The following is a 26,787-nucleotide window of genomic DNA, read 5'->3' on the forward strand; positions in this document are numbered from 1 at the left end:
CATTTTTTAACCTAATGATAAACTCAATACTGAATCATTTACCAATGAACAACACAATTAATTTCCTTCCCCTTCTTTAGCCCCAAAACAGAAGGAATATTTGTCTTATAAATTAAATACAAAACAATACTCTTTAATTGCACTTAAGCAAAAAATCAACATTGCTTGCCAATAAAAACATTAAAATAACTCAAAATTTTAAAGAATTGTCTTTAATAAATTTTTAAAACTTATTACACTGCTTGACACTGATTAACACTGTGGAATTTAAGAGACTGTTAACATAGTTTCTAAATGTATATAAATTTAAAATTTACAAAATTATCCAAATTCTAAATAGAGAAAATCCATTTTCAGCTCAGCTGTTACCAGTTATCCACAGACAGCAGACCTCAGGTTTTCCTCTTTAGGACAAAGCTTCTATTCATTTCGTAATTAAATTTGAAATATTTTAGGTAAGAACTCACTAAGGACTCTTCTAAATCATGCAATGCCATTTTCAGGGCACAAAATTAAAATGATTCCAAATTTTAATTCATATCTTGTTTCACCAGGACACAAAGGAAAATCTGTGACAATTGAAGGATTATTTTCCACCTTACCAAGAGACATGTTTTAAAATTAAAAACCAAGAACAAATTTTAAAATAATTCATTTTTTACATCAAACAACTGTAGACCCTATAATTGAAATAATGTATCTAAAGGTTACAAATGAAAAGTGTTAGGTATCATTCTTAAAGTGACAGATTAAGTTCCTAATCCAGTTAAAGCAATAGCCACATTTGTAGTTAACATAAATTAAGACCTTAATTATATTTGTGACTATTTTAGACAAAATAACAAATTCCTTTGTACCTGGGAATGTAATTTATAGCAAAGCCAGGTTCATTTTCCAAACCAATCTATTTCACACTGCAGAAATACTCTGGTATAATGGTATAATGTAATTCTTGTTGTAGAATGTTGAAAGAGTAGATTCACTAAAAGCACAGAAGAGGTTTGAAGATAAATGAAGATGCTATTCATTCAAGGGTAATTTCATCTTAGAACTATATGAAAGATGTTTCACTCACATGGGGTAGTGTATGACCTCAAATTTAAGTGTATTTTCAGCTCAAATATAATGCTACTAGATTGATTATGTTGATACTGTGTATCTAATAATGAAGAATTCTAGCCTTTTTCTGTTTAAGAAAACAGACTGTCATTTTTTCCATCTTACTGCTATGTCTTTATTGTTCTGTTTAATAGCAACAAATTTTAAAATTCTGCTTGCTGTTTATTTCTTAAACAGAAAAAGTCTATGGTTGTTATTCTAATTTGTAATCTCTCAGAACTACAGGAGTGTAAATTTTTTGCTAAGTTAGGTAGATACTGATATTAGCAAACTATTACCCTGTGTAACCATTTTACATTATTTCACTAATTACTAATAATGACAACCCTAATATCCATCTAATTCTGTTTTGAATATACTTCATTTTCACAAATTTTGTAAGATTAATTTAAATGTTTTACATATACCACACCATTTATGTGTTGAGGGATTAATACTGAGAATTTTTTTAATCTGCTAAATTCTATTTGCAATTTAAGCTCACAGTTATCTTTTTTAAAGGTCACGTTTTGTACATTTAAATCATTACAGGTGCTATAAGCATATATCACCAAAATACTTTGTAATACTTCTGAGATTAAAAAGGTAACCTAATGTAACATTCAATCTGAAGAATTTAAATCAAGGAAACATCTGCAGCCTGCATTTTGCTCATTTTAGAATACTGAAAAGGATTCACTGAATTCTCTCCACCCCTTAGCTTTCCTTCTCATCCTGAAAGGGAACACAGGAGCCTCATTTTGCAGAAAATGATTAAAGTGGAAAGGATAAACATACTTTAAAAAACTAAAATTGTATCCTTTATGAAATTTTAAGAAAGTTGTATCAATTTTAAAATGTTTTACATAAAATAGCATTCTATTACTTCTCTATTAAAATAATTGCACTGGTGCATTCCTACCTGTTGTATTTATATCAGGGTTTTTTTTTTAATTTTATTTATTTAACTTTACAATATTGTATTGGTTTTGCCTTATATCAAAATGAATCTGCCACAGGTATACATGTGTTCCCCATCCTGAACCCTCCTCTCCTCCCTCCCCATACTCTCCCTCTGGGTCGTCCCAGTGCACCAGCCCCAAGCATCCAGTATCGTGCATCGAACCTGGACTGGCGACTCGTTTCATATATGATATTATACATATTTCAATGCCATTCTCCCAAATCATCCCACCCAACTCCCTCTCCCACAGAGTCCAAAAGACTGTTCTATACATCAGTGTCTTTTTTGCTGTCTCGTATACAGGGTTATTGTTACCATCTTTCTAAATTCCATATATATGTGTTAGTATACTGTATTGGTGTTTTTCTTTCTGGCTTACTTCACTCTGTATAATAGGCTCCAGTTTCATCCACCTCATTAGAACTGATTCAAATGTATTCTTTTTATGGCTGAGTAATACTCCATTGTGTATATGTACCACAGCTTTCTTATCCATTCATCTGCTGAAGGACATCTAGGTTGCTTCCATGTCCTGGCTATTATAAACAGTGCTGCTATGAACATTGGGGTACACGTGTCTCTTTCCCTTCTGGTTTCCTCAGTGTGTATGCCCAGCAGTGGGATTTCTGGAGCATAAGGCAGTTTTAAACTGACACTTGGAAACTGCACGTAACCAGCAAACCAAAAAATGTATTAAAACAAATTGAAAATTCAAAATCATTTCCTCTAAAATTCTGCAGGTAAGCTGTCCACTGTGACCATCTGAATGATACAACAAGTTTACAGGGCTGTAATTTCTTAACCACAGTTGTTTCCCCACACAACTGACCTGCAGTCTCAAAGAAAAGAGATACTCCTCTCTTCTGCTCTTCCCCAATCACAACATCAGGATATCATTACCATTTAACCTCAAATTAATATGTCCACCTAAAAGGCATCATTTGCAAAAAAGGAAAAAGCAAGTGTCAGCTATTTATCAGCATATCTAACTAACACATTAGTGTTTGTGGTCCAGTATTAATGCAGCCTATAAAAATGCTGACTTTTTAAATGATTAAAACACATTCAACAGAAAGAATACAGTGTTTTTCTGTTGTGTTCCCTTTCATTTTTAGAGATTAAGTATTTATTCACAAAGGATAGGAAAAAATAATAATATTAAGTAAAATAGGGACACTTCCCTTAACCTGAGCTTAAATGTTATTCCTACTGGAAGTAAGTAAAAACTGCAGAAGTAAAAAGTAAGACTACTTTTTCATGCAGCATTCTACTAATCAGTTTGAGACACTGTCTAAAAAATAAATTCAATAATTAAACTTTTACAGTATTCAGATTAAGCCATACAAAAAAGGGAAATAGTTTTATTTTTAAATTGGTTTCATATATATGAAACAAAATCCTTTCTAGAATAGAATTTTGTAATCCTATTCTTTCTAATAAACTTACTAGAAATAACATTTTATTATACATTCACAAAATATGCACAAATCCTTGAGAAACAGGCACTAATTCAGGCAACATCATCTTGTAATTATACTGCTTTCACCTCTTTCAAAACAATTTCTCATTACCTACCTTGAACTTCATAATAACCCATAATATAGGTAAGACTACCTTCCTCACATTTTAGAGATCCAAAAGCTGCAATACAGCTTTCACATCTTAATGTAATCCATAAATTGTTATATATAATTTTCTAGGAAATGTCAGAAATGATTTTTGAATTAAGTTATCTACCTATTTTTAGATAAAACTCCAAAGATCTGTATCACACACTGAACTGGTATGCAGCGAAGTGTTACAAGCATAGACTTGACCCAGACTCCCTGAGTTTGCACTCCAGCTCTGTCAAGTACTAATTATATAAGTTTGGGCCAACTGCTTAACTTTTCTGCCTCAACTTCCTAATCTGTAAAATGATAATAATAATGCTACTTACCTCATATGGTGGCTGCATGTGAGGATTATCTATGATACCTAAAGTATATATAATAAGACCTGGCACATGGAGTAAGTACAGTATAAATTTTAGCTATAGTTATTATTGTTGTTCTATTAGTATTATCTGCAGAAGGGGGATTTTAACAGCACTGACTTCATACAGTTATTATAAGGATTAAGTGAGTTCCTAAGAATTAAATGCTCAGCACAGTGATTAGCATGCAGCAGGCACTCAGCCAATGCTGCTGGTGTCTCTTTACCTCCACAATTTATGGACTCTATGACCTTGGCCAGACTTTTCCTGCGCTTCAGTTTCCACATATTTAAAAATGAGCTTAATAACAAGTACCATACACTTGGGTCATGGTAATGATTGAATAAGATGTCTCTCAGAAAAGCTCTTTAAAAAGAGTGCCTTAAACAACAAAAGCATTCAATACTTAATTCTAAAACAGGCCTTATTTAGTAAATACTATTAAAATAATATTTTGTTTGATCAAAGCAATCTACACTAACAACTTTTAGGCATACAATGGAAGAATGATTAGAAAAATTATTAATGTTCTTATAGATTTAAATACATCCAAAAATAATTCTTAGACCTAACATTTGCTTTAATCACTTTATGTATTACAAAGCCTGCAAGCTTTCATTCCTGCTGCTGACACTGATAATGTGTACTTCTGTCAAAGAACCAGGGAAGAAGGAAATAACCAACATTCACCGCATGTTTATAATATGCCAGGTGCTCTTCTAAGTGCTTTAATGTTTATGCACATTTCATATATTTTTTAACACATTCAATCTTCATGACATCCAGTAGGACAGCTTCTATTATACCGGCATTTTAAAGATGAGGAAACTTAAACAGTAATGTTTGAGGTATCCGAGATTATTTGAGGAACAGAGATTATTTACTCATTTCACTTGTGGAATCTGCTATAAAAGATGAGATACTGAATTCGTAAAGACATAAATTTCTTGAAGAAAAATCAAATAAAGTATTTTCTGCAGAAAACTTTGAAGTTCATATATATTTGCTTATACAGTATTTCTAGACATGTGCTGTACAATATGAGAGCTGTCAGCTACATATGGCTATCGAGTACTTGAAATGTGGCTGGCACAAACTGAGATGTGTAAAACACACATCAGATTTTGAACTTAACATAAAAAAAAAAAGGAAAAACATCCTGTTAATAAATTTTATATTATGTTAAAATGATAATATTTGACAATATTAAATAAAATATATTTATTAAAATTGATTTCACATTTCTTTTTACTTCTTTTAGTGTGGCTACTAGAAAATTTTAAACTATTATACATATGTGAGTGGGCTTCCCTGGTGGCTTAGTGGTAAACAATCCACTTGTAATGCAGGAGACCACTTGCAACACAGGAGAAGCTGGTTCAATCCCTGGGTCGGGAAGATCCCCTGGAGAAGGAAATAGCAACCCACTCCGATATTCTTGCCTGTCCATTCTTGCATGGACAGAGAAGCCTAGCGGGCTACAGTCCATGGGGTCAGAAGAGTCAGACATGACTTAGTGACTAAACAACGGCCACCACCTTACATTTATGTGGGCAACATTATATATATTATGTATCTATCGGGCAGTTGGTTTAGGGGATGAAAGGATAGTAACAGAGAATTGTTATCAAAGTTCTTTTCCAATCAATACAAGCTTCAAAGTGGAAGTAATACTATGAAATGGAAGATTTCTCTCCCTAATGTTTGTGTATGTATAACACTGTTCGCACTGCCATATATGTGTATGTGTACACACACACACACACACAGTACTGCTTGTGAGAACCAGAGGGACACACTACTCTAATACTTCGTAATATTCAACATACAAGATTATTTTATGACTAGGCAAACACTTCAGGTAATAACAATACTCTGTGGATGAAAGAAGGAAAGCAAATCTAAGACAAAAATAACAGCCATAGGGGAAAATTTTTTTAATTTTGTTTTAAACTGAAATCATAAAGAGGTTTCTTTAATCAAAAAAAAAAACAACAAAAAAAAAAACTCTAACCATTTAGTTCCGGAACATAATAAATGCAAAGCCTATGTGGTATGTAAAATTTAAATTTCCTGATGGCTTAGGTGGCTAACTACTAAAGTATCTAATGCTTAATATCTGGTATTTTCTAGGAAATATCCAGCTTATGGATACCTGTCACACTGTTAGATCAATTTTATACATTTAACTGATTCTTCCAAATGAATACTTATCCACTATATAGAAGAAAATTACTCCATAAAGTTTACATCAGATATCTGGAAAAGTCACATTTATAGTCATGGCTACTATCAGCTGTCAAGTCAAAGAATATTGAAGAAAACCAAGAATTTTTAATATATGCTGGTTAATTCATCATCTAAGTGACATGTGTAGGATAACAAAAAATTAAAATATTTATGCAAAATTCTGCATTTTAAAAGATTCTTATTTTCTGGTCTTAGCTTTAATTGCAACTATGATTTGAGATGAATGTTGAGAAAATAAATCAATAAGAACCATAAAAACAGAATTACTAAAGAAGGTACACACTGAGATTTCTTTTTTCTTTCCTTCTCCAGGTTATTTAAAATGTTAAACTTTTTAACGGTAATATACCGATATCTTGGTTTATGCCAAAAACTAGTTAAGCCATCTATTCTAGGGTTTCTTAACACTGACACCATTTACATTTAGGGTGGGATAATTCTTTCTGGGGCGGGACTGTCTCGTGCACTGTTTCACAGAATCCCTGGCATCTACCCAACAGATGCCAAAAACAGCCTCCCCAACAGCTGTGACCATCAGAAATGTCTAAACACTGTCAGATGTTCTCTGGGGGTCTGAAACCCTCCCTCAGCTAAGAACCACTGGTCTACTCTTACCCAAAATAACATTCCTACTAGTGAAAATTACTGTAGTACTTCCTAAACTAATATTCTTCAGTTTTAGAGGCTCTTCATACAGGATACCCAGAGAGCTTCAGCTGGGAGATCAATAAACCTCCTCATACCATATGCAGAATTGCCTAGGTATGTCTATATCTGTGTGTGTTGCAATGTTTTCTGGAAAAATATCCCATAGCTTCATGAGACTGAAAGAATTATCCCCAAAATGGCAACTAAAACAGGGTTAAGAATTAGTGCTTCAACTAAAATATTCACTGTGCCCTGAAGCTATCTTCTCAAAAATATAAAGACTGAAGACATTATTTCATACATAACAAATAATTTACTTGTGTTATCAGTTATCAAGGAAGACTGCTTCTACCCCACTTGTAAACCATTCATTCAACAAGTATTTACTGAGCACACTTTATATGCTAGGCACTACATTATTAGTATTTGAAAACTAAACAAACTCCAACTTCCTTATGCCCCCTGCCAAAAAGGAAGTATAAAGTACTTATTTATTAAATATAACCAACCGAGAATTTCTGCTTCTCAAAGATTAACACAAGAAAATACACTAGTTATAGTACTAGTGCCTAAAGATAAACGTAAGTAAATAAAATTTATATTCTTGGTAAAAATATACAAATCTTCTAAAAGAAGTAAAAAAACTTGAAACTTAAAAATACTCATACTCATACAAATATTGTTCAAACACATTTCCTTCTATCTTTTCCTTCTTTCTCCAACTTAAAAGTAAAATGTACTGAATGACATACTATGGCTGTGTAACAGTCATAGTTATTATGTCCAGAAGATACCTAGTTGTGTTGAAAACACAAGATGCCCAAGTGCCTAGCACCATGCCTAAAATGCAACAAAAGCAGTCCCTCTTTCTTTTCTTTATGTCCTCCAGAAGCTCACAATCTCATTTCCAACAAATGGCATGTCTTAAATTCCTAAGTTATCTTTTAGGTGCTACTCATTAAAATACTCTTTGTGATTCAAACTATGCAAGCTAACCAAACAAAGAGCAGCTAAATATGCAAAATGTTTCAATATTTGTAATTCCATAATCTACATAAACATTTCTCTTTTCTTTAAAAGCAAACAATCCCCAAGTATCCTATTCTTCCTATAGTGCAGTTTAAAGTTTACAGGGCCACAAATCTTTTGGATTACACAACCATGATATAAAACTCCAAGAGCTATTATGTTCAATAAGTGGTCTGGGGATAATAGGCACTAATGTAATCAATAAATATATAAGGCGTCGCTGAAGAAAAATATGTCTGCTTCGTAACCACCACATGGATTAAGGCTAGAATGAGTACAATGAGAGAGTGACACTTAAATACGTAGTGAATAAATCTTTACAAGTAAGTTAGAAAATAGGTTTGTGCCTATAAATGAAGAAATCAACCCAAATAATCAATACTAGCATATTTAACCAAAAGCAAAAAGTAAAAAAAATACTGCACTATTTACATATTTACCTGCACAGCAAGAGAAGCTGCATTGTCAGAAAGCAAAATTTGCTCCCCTGTAGAAATACAATGAAAGGTCTGAGTCAAAAGCGTAACTACTAAACAAGTAAAATACACGTATAAATGTTTTTTATTTTAAAAAACTATTCCTATTTCTAAAAAGAAAGCGCAATCATCAAGTTCTATATCAATGTTACAAGATTATAATTTGGATTAAAGTATTTTATGTAAATAACAACGAAGACTATTTCCTCTAAATCTATTTGATCACTTATTATATTTTATCAGCAATATGTATGTAAAACTGCTTACTTAAAAACGAAAGGTTTCTTCAAGTTTTTAAGAAATAATCCCTTTCATTAAGTAAAATAGCATCTCTGTTCAAACCTCTCTAGTTAAAAGCATTCAAACTCGTATAAAACCAGCTTACAGTTAATATTGCACAGTGTGTCTAGATCTGTCACACAAAAGAAAGATGACAAGTTCACTGCAATAAAAATTCCATGCTTAGAAGACGAGGGCTGCTGCCTATTAGTCTTCATTACTTTGCAGTCTTCTGACAACTGTAGCAGGCTGCTGAGCCCCAAATGGGGTCCATAATGTGATCTGATGATATATGAAGAGCTGCTAAAGGGAGGCTGAACCATCCTAGCCTATACATTTTAACAGTTCCTTTTTACTGAGAGCCCACTTTACCACAGGACTTCAAAAATCTGCTGTGTCAGCTATTGGCGCAGTAAATCTGCCAACTACTCCTGCAACCACATCATACTACCCTGCCTGCAGCAGCCAGTATAATGAGTCAATAATAAACTAAGCGCCTTACAGACCATGAAGAGTTGGTTTACACTGGCACATACAAGTTTAGGTAAAATCTCCTAGACAAATTATATAAGGGAATTCCTTCTTTATGTTTCATGTTCTCTTTGCATTAAATTGCATTATCAATGGGTGTTTTTTGTAATAAATATATTTTGATATGTTTGATATGTATTTGATATACCTGGGATTCCCAGGTGGTTCAGTGGTAAAGAATCCACCTGTCAATGCAGAAGTCACAGGAGATGCAGGTCTGATTCCTGAGTTGAGAAGATGCCCTAAAGGAGGAAATTAGCAACCCACTCCAGTATTCTTGCCTGGAGAATCCCATGGACAGAGGAGCCTCAGGCTACAGTCCGTGGGGTCACAAAGAGTCAGACATGACTGAACACACATATTTTGATATGAAGCCATTTTTAATGGGGAATAAGCACCTACCTTTCAGTTGCTGATATAATGTAGCATTTTCAGGCCAAGGTTCTGCAGCTGTGGAAACAGGTACACAGGGAAAAAATATATCAATAACCAACCAAATTAATAAACACATACATTTGCCTAGAGCATTTAATGTCAAGCATAAACTGCCAAGGATTAAATTACCAAGGATACCTTAAATATGGCAACCAGTCACATTACTGTAGATTCTATGAGAATCTATATAAGCAGGTTAGATAATTTCATTTAAATGAATGTTTGGTGGCAGTTTAATTTTTTATGGGGAGGAAATGGAAGACATTTTGCCCAATCAAAAGTGAAAATTAAAAAACTTAAACTGCTTATATGCTACTATTCTTTAGTCTTCTTCAAACACAGACATATCCAAAATTACATTCATACATATAAAAAGACACTGAATTTCAGCTCACTATCAAAAAGAAAAATAGTGAAACAGTATTTATATTTTACTGTAAACTTTTAACTAAGTAAATTTTCAGAAGACACTTTATGAAAGAATCAAATCTATGCATATCAGGCTGTGCATCTTTCTTTATAACCTGGTAGTATTTAAACAGGGGAATCCTGTTGTCTACGTTTAATTGCCTTGAACCCAACATCATCATCTCACAAAAACAGAGAATACGATGAAGCAGTACCTATCAAAACAATGTGAAATAAAGCTGGTGAAGCTCATTTTAGGCCTAATAGGCTTGACCTTGACTCTTAACCTCTCATCTAGCAAAGACTCCAGCAACAAAGAATATTAGCAACCTACCAGTGCTTGGAAAAAGCCCTAGATTTGAATTTGTCTAATCAACTGCATATAAGAAGCAATGCCTCCACAGACAGAATATTCAGGATATTATTTGCTGAATTCTTTGTAAAATCCATAAAACATCAAAATCACCAATTCTAACACACTAACTATATTTGCTGTCAGCAAGAAAGTCAGTCAAATATATGAAATTTGATTAACTTTTCTTATGGTGTTTAAACTAATGCAGTCTCTGTGACACAGCAACAAATTATTTTTTAATATATACTTCCAGCTGGTTTTTTAAAAAAGAAATTTATACACATGAAGCATTTTTTCTTTTAAGAATGATCACTTAAGATGTATTCACTTAGTCTTAGGAGGGGGTAGGAGGTGGACACCTTAATTTGCTTTTACTTCTACTTTAGAATGAAAAGAAAAAGTGTAGTAATTATTATAAACTGTAAAATTTGGTTTGGTCTGTGCTACACAAAATTATACTTAGGGACACCATGAAATCACCAAGCAAATAATTAATAGTTTTGTACAGTTATCTACAATATTACAGACCTTCCTCAACTTACCGTGAGTTATAAACTGTAACTTGAAAATGCATTTAAGATACCGCACCTACCAAACATTATAGCCTAGCCTAGCCTACCTTAATGGAGAAGGCAATGGCACCCCACTCCAGTACTCTTGCCTGGAAAATCCCATGGATGGAGGAGCCTGGTAGGCTGCAGTCCATGGGGTCGCTAGGAGTAGGACACTTTTCACTTTCATGCATTGGAGAAGGAAATGGCAACCCACTCCAGTGTTCTTGCCTGGAGAATCCCAGGTATGGGGAGCCTGGTGGGCTGCCGTCTATGGGAGTCGGACACGACTGAAGTGACTTAGCAGCAGCAGCCTACCTTAAATGTGCTCAGAACACTTACATTAGCTTACAGATGGGCGAAATCACCTAACACAAAGCCTGTTTCATAATAAAGTATTGATAATATCTCATGTCATTTATGGAATACTGTACTGAAAGTGACAACAGAAAGATTTTATAGGTATAAAATTATTTTAAGTGTCCCAGTTGTTCACCCTTGAGATTTCAGGCTGACTGGGAACTCCAGCTCCTTGTAGCTGCCCAGCATCAAGATAAGAGTATCTCACTACACACCACTAGCCCAGGCAAAGATCAAAATTCACAATTTGAAGTACAGTTTCTACTGAATGCATATCACTTTTGCACTGTTGTCAAGTCAGAAAATTCTAAGTCAAACCATTGTTAAGTTGGAGACTGTCTGTATACATATATATAAAAGCTTCAACTCACATACCAAAAAGGCAGCGCAATTAAATACTTACTACGTTACTGTAAACCTTTTAACAAAGTAAAATTTCAATTAAGAATCCAATTTACCAGTGTTAACAGTTTTAAAAATAAAAGGTAGGGAAACAAAAACAAGCTGACATCTGCAAACTACTCAAAAATAACCTTTTAGGATAAACTGTATGGTCAGCATACCTACACCATACATTCATATGAGAACAATACTGTGAGGTTCATTTGTGAGGTGAATGAATGTGAATGAATGAATGAATGAATCATCAAAGATTCAATTATATGCATTTATTAATCTTATTAAAGCAATAAAGCAAAGGAATAAAATTTACAGAAGTTCCAAAGACACTGAAATTAAGTTCCTTGAGGGCAAAAATGTGTCACATGCATTGTGTATGCCACACTGTGCCAAGCTTTGCATACAGTTGGTGTTCATTAATCATGCATGGAAAGAAAACGGATACTAAGCTTATCACTCAATTCCCTAAACATTCTGGCTAATCAAAGTTTTACTGATCAATATGTTAAAGTACTGCTGCTGCTGCTAAGTCACTTCAGTCGTGCTCGACTCTGTACGACCCCACAGACAGCAGCCCACCAGGCTCCCCCGTCCCTGGGATTCTCCAGGCAAGAATACTGGAGTGGGTTGCCATTTCCCTCTCTAATGCATGAAAGTGAAAAGTGAAAGTGAAGTCGCTCAGTTGTGTCAGACCCTTAGCGACCCCATGGATTGCAGCCCACCAGGCTCCACCATCCATGGGATTTTCCAGGCAAGAGTACTGGAGTGGGTTGCCATTGCCTTCTCCGGTTAAGGTACTAGGGTGCTCTAATTAAATATTCTGATAATTTTAATTTTTGATTAGCTATTTTGTGTACATACGAGACCATGGATTACAAATTTTCAAAACACAGTAACATACATTTAGCATTAAATGTATGCTGAATGTAAGTGAAGTGTTCTTTAATAAATCAGAAGCTAAAGCCACTACTCTGCAATACCAGAGGTCTCATAAAAACAGGAACTTATATGTTTAGCTAAATGAAATTTTAACTAAAAATTTTTAGTTAAAAATTCATTTATCATCACTGGCCCCACTCCCATTCTCCTGATCTAATACAACCAGCATATTTAAAAGAAATCTTGTAACATATTCAGTTCAGTCGCTCAGTTGTGTTCAACTCTTTGCGACCCCATGAATCGCAGCACACCAGGCCTCCCTGTCCATCACCGACTCCCGGACTTCACCCAAACTCTTGTGCATTGATTTGGTGATGCCATCCAGCCATCTCATCCTCTGTCGTCCCCTTCTCCTCCTGCCCCCAATCACTCCCAGCATCATGGTCTTTTCCAATGAGTCAACTCTTCGCATGAGGTGGCCAAAGTATTTACTCAACCACAAATAAGAATAAAGGAGTTGAACTGGGCTTCCCTGGTGGCTCAGGGGTAAAGAATCTGCCTGCCAATGCAGGACACATGGGTTTGATTCCTGGTTCGGGAAGATTCCACATGCCACGGAGCAACTAAGCTTATATGCCACAACTACTCAGCCCGGGAACCACAACTACTGAAGCCAACGTGCTACAGATGCAGAGTTAATGCTCCACAAAAAGAGAAGCCACCGCAATGAGAAACCCATGCACCACAACAAAGGGTAGCCCCGCTCACAGCAAGCAGAGAAAAGCCCACGCGGCAACGAAGACCCAGCAAATCCAAAGATAAAGAAAGGAAGAAAAGAAAATTATGTTTTTGAAGTTGTTATTAAGAACCTAAAGCGAAAATGGGGTTGGCAGAGTATATTTTCCTTTATCTAATTTCTGCTCTAACTCAGAAACTATTACTGAAAATAAATTCTCAGAAAGTAACTCTGCCAAAACATTTGATGTTGTCTTCACAAACAGAAAAAAGAAACAAGAGAAAGTGAAGTTGCTCAGTCGTGTCTGACTCTTTGCAACCCGGTGGACTGTAGCCTACCAGGCTCCTCAGTCCATGGGATTCTCCAGGCAAGAATACTGGAGTGGGTCACAAACAGAACATTTCATTTAAAAAGGGAAGGCAAGCTGATATAAACCTATATAACCATGCTATTTCAACAGCTTGGAATTCCAGTACGCCCACAGACCAGAAGGCAAGAAATGGCAGAGTATGCAGGGAATGATCTCACCCATGAGAAGTTCAGAAAATATAAACATCATTGATTTAAGTGCATCACCTATGTGAATCTGCTCACATTTTAAGCATGACATGGGAGAAGAAACGACTGGTGTGTTATTCAATAGACAACAGCGAAAATCCTAAATTGTGTGGCATGGCATTGGATCTACAAATCAACCATGTAGCTATCTTTCTAGGAAATAAGCCTTCATAATAAGTAAGTCTAGGAATCATAAACATTATACACACATAACGAAGTACAAAGCCTATTTCTTGGTTTGGGTAATATTATATAAAGCCTTTTCATTAAGAATGCCCATTATGTGAAAGACAAAGTCCCAAAATACGATTATTCCCCACTCCTCTTTCCAAAGGTCAGGCAAGTCAATACCCACCCTTGCCCTTGATCATGTATAAAAGAGAGGGAGATGAAAAATTCAAAATCATAGTGCTGATAAAAGCCTTAAATATCTCAGCATTTAAAATCAAAAATCTTTTTAAAACAATATTAAAACATTTTCATCTCTTACTAGTTTTACCTCAGTCAACCTAAAATGTTTTAGACCACACTAATCCAACAGAGAATAAAATTTCACAACTCATCCTACTTTCAAGTTCTACCACCAAAAGCTCTCCCTGATGTGAAGAGCCTTTTTAGACTTGCCTTAAGGAAGGACCAGCCTTAGAATATAGAAGGTGAGACTAAAAGTTTCTGGAAAGGAGACTGATTAAAAAATGGGGACTGAGAGAGAACATTGTCCAAGGCTGTCAGGATACAAGATACTGGTATAATTACCATATCAAAAGTAGACTTTATGCTTAATACACCTCAACGGTTCTGTGGCTTCTGGAATAAAGATCAACTGGACCTTACACATCACTCTCTCTACCTCTCAGGCCTCATCATTCTTTTCCAACCACTCTGTACATCAGCCACACTAGCCTTCACCCAGTTTCTGAATGCATCATGTTTCTTCCTGCGTCGGAAATTCATTTAAGCTGTTTCCTTTGTTGTTGTTGTCGTTCAGTTGCTCAGTGGTGTCCAACTCTTTGCGACCCCATGGACTGCAGCACGCCAGGCCTCCCTGTCCTTCACCATCTCCTGGAGTTTGCTCAAGTTCATGTTCATTGCATCAGTGATGCTGTCCAGCCATCTCATCCTCCGACACCCCCTACTCTTTCTGCCCTCAATCTTTCCCAGCATCAGGGACTTTTCCAATGAGTCATCTGTTCACACCAGATGACCAAAATATTGGAGCTTCAGCTTCAGCATCAGTCCTTCTAGTGAATATTCAAGGTTGATCTCCCTTAAGATTGACTGGTTTGATCTCCTTGCTGTCCACAGGACTTTCAGGAGTCTTCTCCAGCACCACAGTTCAAAAGATTTTTTTATGGTCCAGCCCTCACAACCACACATGACCACTAGAAAGACCATAGCCTCGACTATGTGAACCTTTGTCGGCAGAGTAATGTCTCTGCTTTTCAACACACTGTCTAGGTTTGTAATGGCTTTCCTGCCAAGAAGTAATCATCTTCTAACTTCATGGCTGCAGTCACCATCCACAGTGATTTTGGAGCCCAAGAAGAGGAAATCTGTCACTACTTCCACCTTTTCCCTTTCTATTTGCCATGCAGTAATGGGGCCAGGTGCCATGACCTTAGTTTTTTTTTAATATTTAGTCTTTAGCCAGCTCTTTCACTCTCCTCCTTCACCCTCATCAAGAGGCTCTTTCTGCCATTAGAGTGTTTCCCTTACCCTGGAGCAATCTTCCCCTCCCACCGTGTCCTTACATCTCAGCAAAAACATCACTTCCTTACACTGGTCCAGCTTCATGGACATACAACCTGAGCAGCTGCACAGGGCTGGTACTTGAAGGGTTCTACTCTCAGTTTATCAGCCTACTATGGCAGTCCTAGAATTCTTTTAAACAAGGGGGCTCCACATTTTTATCTAGCACTGGGCCCTACAATTATGTAGCTGGTCCTGTCCTCAGGGAAGACTTCAGTGACCTCTAGAATAATTCAAACCCTCTCTTTTCCAAGCTTAAATAGCATGTACACTCCTTTGTACCACTTACCATATGTTGACAATCCCTGTCAACATTTTCACAGGGATTTGAGGACTATTTGTTTATCTCCCCCACTAGAATGTAAGCCCCATGAATTCAGTGTTCAGTTCTGATTTTTGCTTACCACTTCATTCCTAGAGGGCTTTCCTGGTGGCTCATAGGTTAAAGCGTCTGCCTGCAATGTGGGAGACTCGGGTTCGATCCCTGGGTCGGGAAGATCCCCCGGAGAAGGAAATGTCAACCCACTCCAGTATTCTTGCCTGGGAAATCACATGGATGGAGGAGCCTGATGGCCTATAGTCCACGGGGTAGCAAAGAGTTGGACACGACTGAGCAACTTCACTTTCACTTTCATTCCTAGAACCCAGTGCCAAATAGGCAATCAGTAAATGTTAGTTGAATAAATGTTTGTTTTTACTATTACTGCTATCATTATTGTTAATGATTCTGTACTGTTTAGGCTAAAAATGCAGCAGAAAAGACAAGAAAACTATACAAAATGGCCAAAAAAGGTAAATTTTTATCCCTGGTGGCTCAGATGGTAAAGAATCTACCTGCAATGCAAGAGATCCAGATTTGATCCCTGGGTCGGAAAGATCCTCTAGAGAAGGAGGTCGCAAAGAGTCAGATATGACTGAGAGACTAACACACACTTTGGGGTTCTCTGGATAAAGTGAAAGTGTAAGTCGCTCTTATCTGACCCTACGATTGTAGACTGTAGACTATAGTTCTACAGTCCCCCATGGACTGTAGTTCACCAGGCTTCTCCGTCCATGGAATTCTTCAGGTAAGAATACTGGGATGGGTTGCCATTTCCTTCTCTAGGAGATCTTCCTGACCTGGGTCTCCTGTATTGCAGGCAGATTCTTTACCAACTGAGCCCCCAAGGAAGCCCCAGAGAACTCCAACTCTAAAGCCAATAACACAACTATAAAAATATTAAACGGCTCCCTGATATAGCTGGCAGAATCTAATCCTGTAAACTTACCCTAAAACTGGAAATCTGTTTCTGTTTTATATCAAATACATAATGTCCATTGGATATTACTGTTGCAATACTCCTAAGACCATCACCGATGCCCTCAACCATCTGACAAGTCATCTCACTATTCCCCTGTCCATATTCTTTAACTCTAACCTAGCAATTACCACTTTTTAAAATCTCTCATCCCCATCAATAAAATATTTGAGTAGCATACCCAAATAGATTTGGAAATCATATGGCTGGTATTCCTAACCTAGTGAATCATGCACATTATAAAACACACTAAAAAAGAAAACAGTTGAAAAAAGTTGAAACCTAAATTCCAATATTTCTTTTCCATACTTGAAAGGATTATCTAGTACAAAACCCCTGTATATACACCTAACCCCACTTTAGAAAACACGGTTCAAATTAAATAACTACTTATTTGAAGTTTCATCAGGGAACTCAGCCATTCACATATCCTTGATCAAAGACAAGTCCTCCTCTATTCTACTGAAATCATCTCTTTGACCACAAAAAAAGCTTGGAAAGAACACACTCAAATTAATGTGGGGTGGGGGGGATACCTGACTACCCAACCATCTAATAATAGGACCCTTGCATTCTACCAGAGTATTTAAAATTTCCCCCATACACTATACTTTCTCACCTCAGAGACTTTGCTTAAACTGTTACCCTCTACCCAGAATATTTCTTCCCACTGCATGCCCAAATCCTACACCTTTTTCAAGACCAAGCTTAAAATGCTACCTCCATCAAGAAGGCTTCTGTAACTAAACAAATCTAATTTCTCCTTTATCTATACTGCTCATAGCAGTTTGCACTTGTCTTATATCATATATTGCTTTCTACTCTATTCTATTATTATGTCAATATCTTATCTTCCTTTCTAGGCAGTAAGTTCCTAGAATGTGAAAATTCCCATGATCCTTAGAGTATTTATTAAAGACTCAGCTTCTCAACTGCCCCAAACTGAATACAATATTAATAACAATATATACAATATATGGAAAAACATGAAATTCAAATTAAGCAATATTTAAATTATTTTGGTCTAAGTATCATTTAAAAACTAATCTTTATCACATGAGTTCCAAAGTAAAATTACCCACCTTTCAGAAATTAATTCTTTTACAATCAGAAACTACTATCTCATTTTCATATCAAAGAAATAACTTACACTAAGACATTCTTAGTGACCTATATTAATTCATTTTTAAACATTACAATGATGTCCCATTCCCTAGCAAAAGATCCATGAAAATGTTTATCATTTTTATAAAGAAGAAATATACTATTTTATAGGCATAAATTTAAAACATCTAGAAATAAAGCAAATATTGGAGCACCTCAGCACTTCCTATTCCAATAACACTATTAGAAGTCTTTTAACCCCTTTGTCCTTTACTGTCTTTCCAATTTTATCTAGGTAAAATTATCTTGAGAATTTTACACTAATGTCTCTTTCACTAGGAGCAAAGCTGATTCCTCTTAAAGTTGCAACCTTTAGTGAGATACAGGGCTTTTTTATGGAAATAAATTTCAAAGCTTTTCATAGATAGTTTCTATCTCCTATAAGTATTTAGGTTGGAGGAGAAGCAAGTTTAGAAAGAGAGAGAATACACACTCTTGGACTTGTGAAAACCTTAACTTAAAATAAATAACGTCTAAACAAACAAATTTATGCTAGAAATGCATACACGGTAAAATAATTCTCATAGCCCCCCAAAATACACATTTGATTCTCATTCTCTTTAAGGTACCTACTACTTTTAAGTTTTATCAACCCCCGGGTGGCTCAGAGGTTAAAGCATCTGCCTGGAATGATGGAGACCCAGGTTCGATCCCTGAGTCAGGAAGATCCCCTGGAAAAGGAAATGGCAACCCACTCCAGTACTCTTGCCTGGAGAATCCCATGGAGGGAGGAGCCTGGTAGGCTACAGTCCATGGGGTTGCAAAGAGTCGGACACGACTGAGCAACTTCACAACAAAAACACCAACATTCTTTACTATTAATCCATTACAACTTTTAGAGAAATGACTACTGCCAACAAATTAACATGTATACACCTAAGATTCTTAAATACTCCATTTTACCTGCAGTATTCTCTCAAGTATCAAGTTGGGTGATAAGTATTTCTGGTGCCAGATGGTCTGTCTATTCCACTCAATTCAGGGTATTCCACTCATTTCACAGCATGAAAGTGCTATGACCTAATAAACAAGTCTAGTTCCAAAGTCCACCTCTTGATGATCTAATCTAAAAGGACAAGAAAAGGGCAGTGAAAAGAGATGCCCTGTTGTTGATTTTTTTTTTAAGTTCTGCATTCTTCATGTACAACATGACTCCTCTGGCATATGAATATAGGTGAAGACATAATTTGTAGAATAATAGGCACTAATAATACATGCTGCTTCAGTACTGTCATATTTCCAATCCATCAAATTGATTAATGCTATAATAACTCTACACAAACCTATCAGTGCACTAATGAAGTCAAACCCAGTTTATCCTTAGGCAACTACACTCCAAAAGCCCATAGATGTCATCTCTTCAGCTTCCAAAGACTATTTAGACAGTGTAATACAAAAGGAGTAAGAAACACATGTAACCTGTCTCTAAATTTGGATGTCTTTCTGCCAAAGGTGTAAATGCAAATACTACTAATATAACAAAATGCTCAAAGAACATCTGGCAGCTCTTAAACATGGACAAGTTGCTGCAAGACACACAGAGAAAAGGAAATATATTTACTAGTTTGACATAAATACTATACTGATGATCTCAGTGATATCAACATAGCCACTAAGTTCAAAACCTGGTAAGTTTTAGGAAGTTATGATATGAAGCCTTCATTTAAAACAGATTTTCAAGATATTTAGACTTAAAATATAATGACATGTAACCTTATCAAAACTAGAATTTTAAGAACTATTAAACCTGCAATTCAATTTTCAAATTATAGTACAATTCAAAGATAATACTATATCCCAGATAATAGTGATCATGAAATGATTAAATGACAATGTCCCTGAGGCACTGTCTCTTAGGGGATGTTTAATGATACTACAGAGGATGTGTAAGCAGGAAGTGACTCTTCACCTAACAGGAGTTTAAAACCATTCTCCAATCACCTCAACAGTCAGAGATCAATGTTCAACATGTGGGACAGTGGTCCATGTATTTTACAACTCAGGGAATAGAGCCAATACTTGATAATAATTATTAGTGGAGTACAACCTTTAAAAATGTGAATCACTATGTTGTACACCTGTAACTTATACAGTATTGCACATCAGCTATATTTCAATTTTTAAGAAAATTTAAAAAGAATGGAGAGGTGCAATGTCATGCTGTCATTTCCATAAACCTAAAGTACTGACAGGCAGTATTCGGTAACACAGTGGTAAGGTTACTCTCTTAGTCCAGTTGGGCTACTATAACAAATACCATAGACTGAGTGGCTCGCAAACAACAGAAATTTACTTCTCACAGTTCTGGAAGCTCAAAGTCCAAAATCAGGGTGCAGGCACGGTTGGGTTCAGGTAAAAGACTTCTTCCAGGTCACTGACTACTGACTTCCTGCCAGCTCCTCACATGGTGGAAGGGGCGAGGGAGCTCTCTGGGATCTCTTTTATAATGGCACTAATTCCTAATCACCTCCCAATGGCCCCATATTCTAATAACATCACCTTGGGGATTAGGATTTCAACACATGAGTAGGGGGAAGGGGGACACATTCATAGGAGCCACTTAAAAAATAAACTGCAAGGAAGTACAGATAAAAAATTAAAGACTACCTTAGATTGAAATAAGGGCCCTGAAGCAAGAAGCAGACATTCTAAGACAGACTGGAGAAGTGTAAGATAAATACAGAGGGACTGCAGCTGCTGCTAAGTCGCTTCAGTCGTGTCCGACTCTGCGCGACCCCATAGACAGCAGCCCACCAGGCTCCCCCGTCCCTGGGATTCTCCAGGCAAGAACACTGGAGTGGGTTGCCATTTCCTTCTCCAATGCATGAAAGTGAAAAGTGAAAGGGAAGTCACTCAGTCGTGTCCGACTCTTAGTGACCCCATGGACTGCAGCCTACCAGGCTCCTCCATCCATGGGATTTTCCAGGCAAGAGTACTGGAGTGGGGTGCCACTGCCTTCTCCAACAAAGGGACTGCCAAACTCTAAAAGAAGATCCACACTAGAACCATTTCCTTGGCTTGATCCATCAGTCCTTAAGGAGAAAAAACTTGTTGACTGACATCAAAATTCACTGAATATTCTTTATTGCTTGTTGTATATATGTAGTAAACTGTATGTAGTTTTCATTTTAGAAAGTAAATTTAGCTACATTCTACAAATCTGTTTTATCAGTCATTCAACATATATTCACAGAACACACACACATATTTTATATATATACTTATATATATAAAAAATATACCCTCCCCCAAATATAATGTACCAGGCACCAGTCTAAGAACTTAAGGATAAAATTATAAAGAAAACCAAGTACCTGCCTTTAAGGTACTTAGACTTCAGTGGTACCATATGGCCCATCTCCATATTTTTTATAATACTCGAGCCCATCTGAAGATAACAATAAGGATTACCTGATACGGCTCAGTGATAAAGAATATACCTGCTAATGCAGGAGTTGCAGTAGACACGGGTTCGATCCCTGGGTTGGAAAGATTCCAACCTGAAGGAGGAAATGGCAACCCACTCCAGTATTCTTGCCAGGATAATCCCATGGACAGAGGAGCCTGGCAGGCTACAGTCCATGGGGTCACAGAGTAGAACACAACTGAGCAACTGAGCATGCATGCACACATGATACACTCATAACAAGTCTTAACTCTATCAACATGTTACAGACAACTAAGAACTACATACCACAGTGCACAATCTACAGAATGCCGAAGGAATGCCAATTTACTGAGCCCACAGCAGATAAATCATCAGTCTCACCAACCCATCATCAATATCTCCAACCACCTACTCATTTGTAACAAAGTGGTAAACAAAAGACTAAAAACACTCAAAGTGAGGATATATGACTGAGTGATGCATTAGATAAATGGGTTCTAATACCCTGACATTCAGGAAGCAGAGGAAGAAAAGCAAAACTGATTAAAAATTCAGGAAAACTAGTAAGGGGCAGAACTTCCTCCTTACAACCAAAATGGGGGCCCAAATGAAACTAGAGAACAATAAAAATCTCCTTCTGGTCAAAATCTACCTAGAAAGAGAACAAGACGGCAGAGGAGTAGGTGGACGTGGAGCACATCTCTCTCCACGGATACATCAGGAATATATCTTCAGACACAGAAGTGCATGCAGAACGCTGGCTGAGAGTGGACAGGAGTACCTGACCAGTGGAAAAGAATATATGAAACCATGCAAAACTCGGTAGGATGAAGGAACTAGGGGGAAAAACAGGTTAGAAGGACTAAACAGGGGTCCAATCCCCACATCGGGGCAATTGTCTAAGTCAGAGGAGAAACATTTGAGGCTGAGAGTGAAACAGCTGATCTGTGGTAGCCTAAATGGAATGAGAATCAGACAGTCCTTGCTGCAGCCACACATACCCCGGACAGGGACGCAAGTCCTCTAGAAAGCGCAGCAGCTGGGAGCTGGAGTTTAGCAACTGTGGAGCAATCCCAGGGTGAGGGCTGCTGTTGGCTGCGAAGAGACGGGATCGAGGGGATATGAGGGAGGAGATTATGGTGGGAAATGCCTGTGGAGGAAAGCCAGGCAGCCATGGAAGCAAGGCAATACTGCTGAGTCATGTGTAGGGGTTAAGCCATCACCATAGCCTCTCTCACCCCACACACCAGCATCAGCACCTGAACAATAGAGAGGCTGGCCCATCAAATGCCTGATGCACTGAACTACAGGGTAGGACCCCACCCAGGGTGCCCCTTTAAGTGACTGACCCACGGATCTACAGAGTAGGGCTCCAACCAGGGGGGCCCTTCTATGTGCCCAATGCACCAAACAACAGAGAAGGACCCCAGGCAAGGGAGCCCTCTCAGTGCCTGAACAGGCAGAGCTACATAGAAAGACTGGCCAAAGAGGCCTTCTGATTGCCAACTCCAAGAGGCTCAAAAAAACTCTGATAGGGCCATAACTCCTGCAGCGGAGGCAGTCTGTGTCCCTGCACACTTGGCATCGCCAGAGTCCCCGCAAGCCAAGCAGCTGCGCCACCTTCACACTCAACTCTCACTAGGGCAGAGCTGCCATAGGCAAGAAAAGTCTTGCATCTATGCGCACAGGGTTGCTTCGGTAGTGTCCGACTCTGCAACCCTGTAGACTGTGGCCTGCCAGGCTTCTCTGTCAGGGAGCGGGGTTCTCCAGGCAAGAATACTGGAACATATGGGCCAATACTGCATACCCTTCTAGAGCACTGTATTTCCTTCTGCTCTAGCCGCCAACTCCCCTGAGTACCTGGTGCCGTCAGAACCCCTGCAACCCAAGCAGCTGCACCACCTCAACTGGCCCTCACAGAGGCAAACCCAAGTCCTCCAGGGCAGCCTCAGGAGCAAATCCCAGTGGACAACCCACATGCAGAGGTGGAAATAAAACTACAATTGAAACCCAGGGGCAGTGTAGCTAAGGAAGAAGAACCAAAACCTTCCCACCAGCTGTACAAGCTGCAGATTAAATCCACACAATCAACTAGGCAGACTCTATGTCTATGGAATATATAAAAGGTCATTGAGAGCTCCCACAAAAGAGAACACACTAGTTCTGACAGCTGTGGACACTGGAGGCAAGAAAACACAGGAGTTGGACCAGATTAGAATCTGAGCTGCCCCCACAGCAGGTCCAGAGATCAGCACAGTGTTGAAGGGCATCCTAGGGAGGTGAGGGGGACTGTGACTCCCAGCGAGGGAAAGGATTCTGACAGCAGTGACTCAAGAAAAACATTTACTGTTCTTAACGCAAGAGTTTTGATTTGTTCTCTAGATTCTTTTGGATTTTTTTCCTTTTTTTCACCCGCTTTGTTGTAGTTGTCAATTTTATTGGCATTATGAAATCTAATTAAGCTTTTGTGCTTTTTTGCTTTTTTATGTCACATTTTTTTATAGTTGTTATAAACCTTTGCCTCTCTGTTGAGCTTTTGCATTTCTGCAGAGTTTTCCTTTTTTCTCTTTTTTTAAATTTAATTTTTAAAACCTATTATGTTTTCTACATTTATTCCTTTTTTTGCTTTTCCTACTGTCCTTTTCCCCTTGCAGTTAATCCTTAATGTGTATAAATCTTCTTTATCTATCTATATTTAACTTTGCATATCTATTCTTTCTTTCCTTTCTTTCCTCAACATATTTGTTAGTTTTATTTTCATTGCTTTATTCCCCGATTGGCACCTTGCTTTAGTTTTGTTTTCTATTTTCTCTTTTTTATAATTTTAATTTTTAATATTTTTAAACCTATTGTAATTTTTCTACTTTTATCCCTTTGTTTACCTTTCCTACTGTTCTTTTCCCCTTGCAGTTAATCTTTAATGCATATAAACCTCCTTCATCTACCTCTATTTAACTTTGCATATCTATTCTTTCTTTTCTTTCTTTCCTCTCAACATATTTGTTACTTTTATTTTCATTGCATTATTCCCCAATTGGCACCTTGCTTTAGTTTTGTTTTCCAGTTTTTGCTTTAGTTAGTTTTGTCTGGGAGATATAATTTTTGGTTTTCTTTGTTTGCTGGGTCAATCTGTTGTACTTTATTTTTCTTGGACTGTTTTGATTTTGCTTATGGGTATATATGTATATGTGTATATTCAGTCACAATTTTTATTGATGTTATAAACCTCTGCCTCTACATTGGGCTTTTACAGTTCTGTGGAGTTTTCCTTTTTTTTCTTTTCCTTTTTTCTTTCTTCTTCCTTTTTTTCTTTTCTTTTTTATAATTTTAATTTTTAATTTTTTAAATATTTTTTTAATTTTTAATTTTTTTACATTTATTCCCTTCTTTGCCTTTCCTACTGTTCTTTTCTCCTAGCAGTTAATCTTTAATGTATATAAACCTTCTTCATCTACCTCTATTTAACTTGGCATATCTATTCTTTCTTAGAAAACTTCAATCTTCTAAGACTCAACCAAGTTCAGTTCAGTTCAGTCACTCAGTCGTATCCGACTCTTTGCAACCCCATGAACCGCAGCATGCCTCCCTGTCCATCACCAACACAGGCCTCCCTGTCCATCACTAACTCCCGGAATCCACCCAAACCCATGTCCATTGAGTCAGTGACATCATCCAACCATCTCACCCTCTGTCATCCCCTTCTCCTCCTGCCCTCAATCTTTCCCAGCATCAGGGTCTTTTCAAATGAGTCAGCTCTTCGCATCAGGTGGCCCACGTATTGGAGTTTCAGCTTCAACATCAGTCCCTCCAATGAACACCCAGAACTGAACTCCTTTAGGATGGACTGGTTGGATCTCCTTGCAGTCCAAGGGATTCTCAAGAGCCTTCTCCAACACCACAGTTCAAATGCTTCAATTCTTCTGCACTCACCTTTCCCAAGAAGAAATAGAAGTTATGAACACTCCAATTACAAGCACTGAAATTGAAGCTGTGATCAAAAATCTCCCAAAAAACAAAAGCCCAGGACCAGATGGCTTCACAGGAGAATTCTATCAAACATTTAAAGAGCTAATGCCTATCCTTCTAAAACTCTTTTTCAAAATTACAGAGGAAGGAACACTTCCAAACTCATTGTACGAGGCCAGTGTCACCCTGATACCAAAACCACACAAAAACAACACAAAAAAAGAAAACTACAGGCCAATATCACTGATGAACATAGATGCAAAAATCCTCAACAAAATTTTAGCAAACAGAATTCAGCAACACATCAAAAAGCTCATACACCATGATCAAGTTGGGTGTATTTCAGGGATGCAAGGATTCTTCAATATACGCAAATCAATCAATGTGATACACCATATTAACAAATTGAAAGACAAACATGTCTTTCAATTTGTTAATTTGATAATCTCAATAGATGCAGAAAAAGCCGTTGACAAAATTCAGCACCCATTTATGATTAAAACTCTTTAAAAAAATGGGCATAGAAGGAACCTCTCAACATAGTAAAGGCCATATATGATAAGCCTACAGCAAACATTATTCTCAATGGTGAAAAACTGAAAGCATTTCCCCTAAGACCAGGAACTAGACAAGGGTATCTCTTTTGCCACTATTATTCAACATAGTTCTGGAAGTCCTAGCTACAGCAATCAGAGAAGAAAAAGAAATAAAAGGAATCCAGATCAGAAAAGAAGTAAAGGTCTCACTGTTTGCAGATGACATGATACTGTACATAGAAAACCTTAAAGATAGTATCAGAAAATACTAGAGCTAATCAGTGAATTTAGCAAGGTTGCAGGATACAAAATCAACACACAGAAATCACTTGCATTTCTATACACTAACAATGAAAAATCAGAAAGAGAAATTAAGGAATCAATCCCATCCACCACTGCAACAAAAAGAATTAAATACCTAGGAATAAACTTACCTAAGGAGACAAAAGAACTGTACACAGAAAATTATAACATACTAATGAAAGAAATCAAAGATGACATAAACAGATGGAGAGATATTCCATGTTCCTGGGTAGGAAGAAGCAATACTGTGAAAATGACTATATTGCCAAATGCAATCAACAGATTCAATGTGATCCGTATCAAATGACCAATGGCATTTTTCACAGAACTAGAAAAAAATTTCACAATTCCTATGGAAACACAAAAGACTCCAAATAGCCAAAGAAGTCTTGAGAAAGAAGAATAGAGAAGGAAGAATCAACCTTCCTGACTTCAGATTATACTACAAAACT

General features: G+C 37.1%; 1 protein-coding gene across 2 annotated transcripts in view; it reads right to left on the reverse strand.

Annotated features, from left to right (window-relative positions):
* The window catches only part of MTX2 (metaxin 2), a 75,643-nt gene that overhangs the window by 32,759 nt on the left and 16,097 nt on the right, over window positions 1-26,787 (reverse strand). The window contains exons 2-3 of one of the 2 annotated variants that reach the window (XM_027557040.1): window positions 9,653-9,700; window positions 8,405-8,451 (exon numbers count right to left, since the gene is read on the reverse strand). In XM_027557040.1, coding sequence (XP_027412841.1) covers window positions 8,405-8,451; window positions 9,653-9,700 — 95 coding nt within the window. Of the gene's footprint in view, window positions 1-8,404; window positions 8,452-9,652; window positions 9,701-26,787 lie in introns of those variants that run through there. The other variant, XM_027557042.1, reaches the window with a different exon arrangement.

Source organism: Bos indicus x Bos taurus, chromosome 2 (genome assembly GCF_003369695.1).
Source record: "Bos indicus x Bos taurus breed Angus x Brahman F1 hybrid chromosome 2, Bos_hybrid_MaternalHap_v2.0, whole genome shotgun sequence".
Taxonomy (NCBI): Eukaryota; Metazoa; Chordata; class Mammalia; order Artiodactyla; family Bovidae; genus Bos; species Bos indicus x Bos taurus.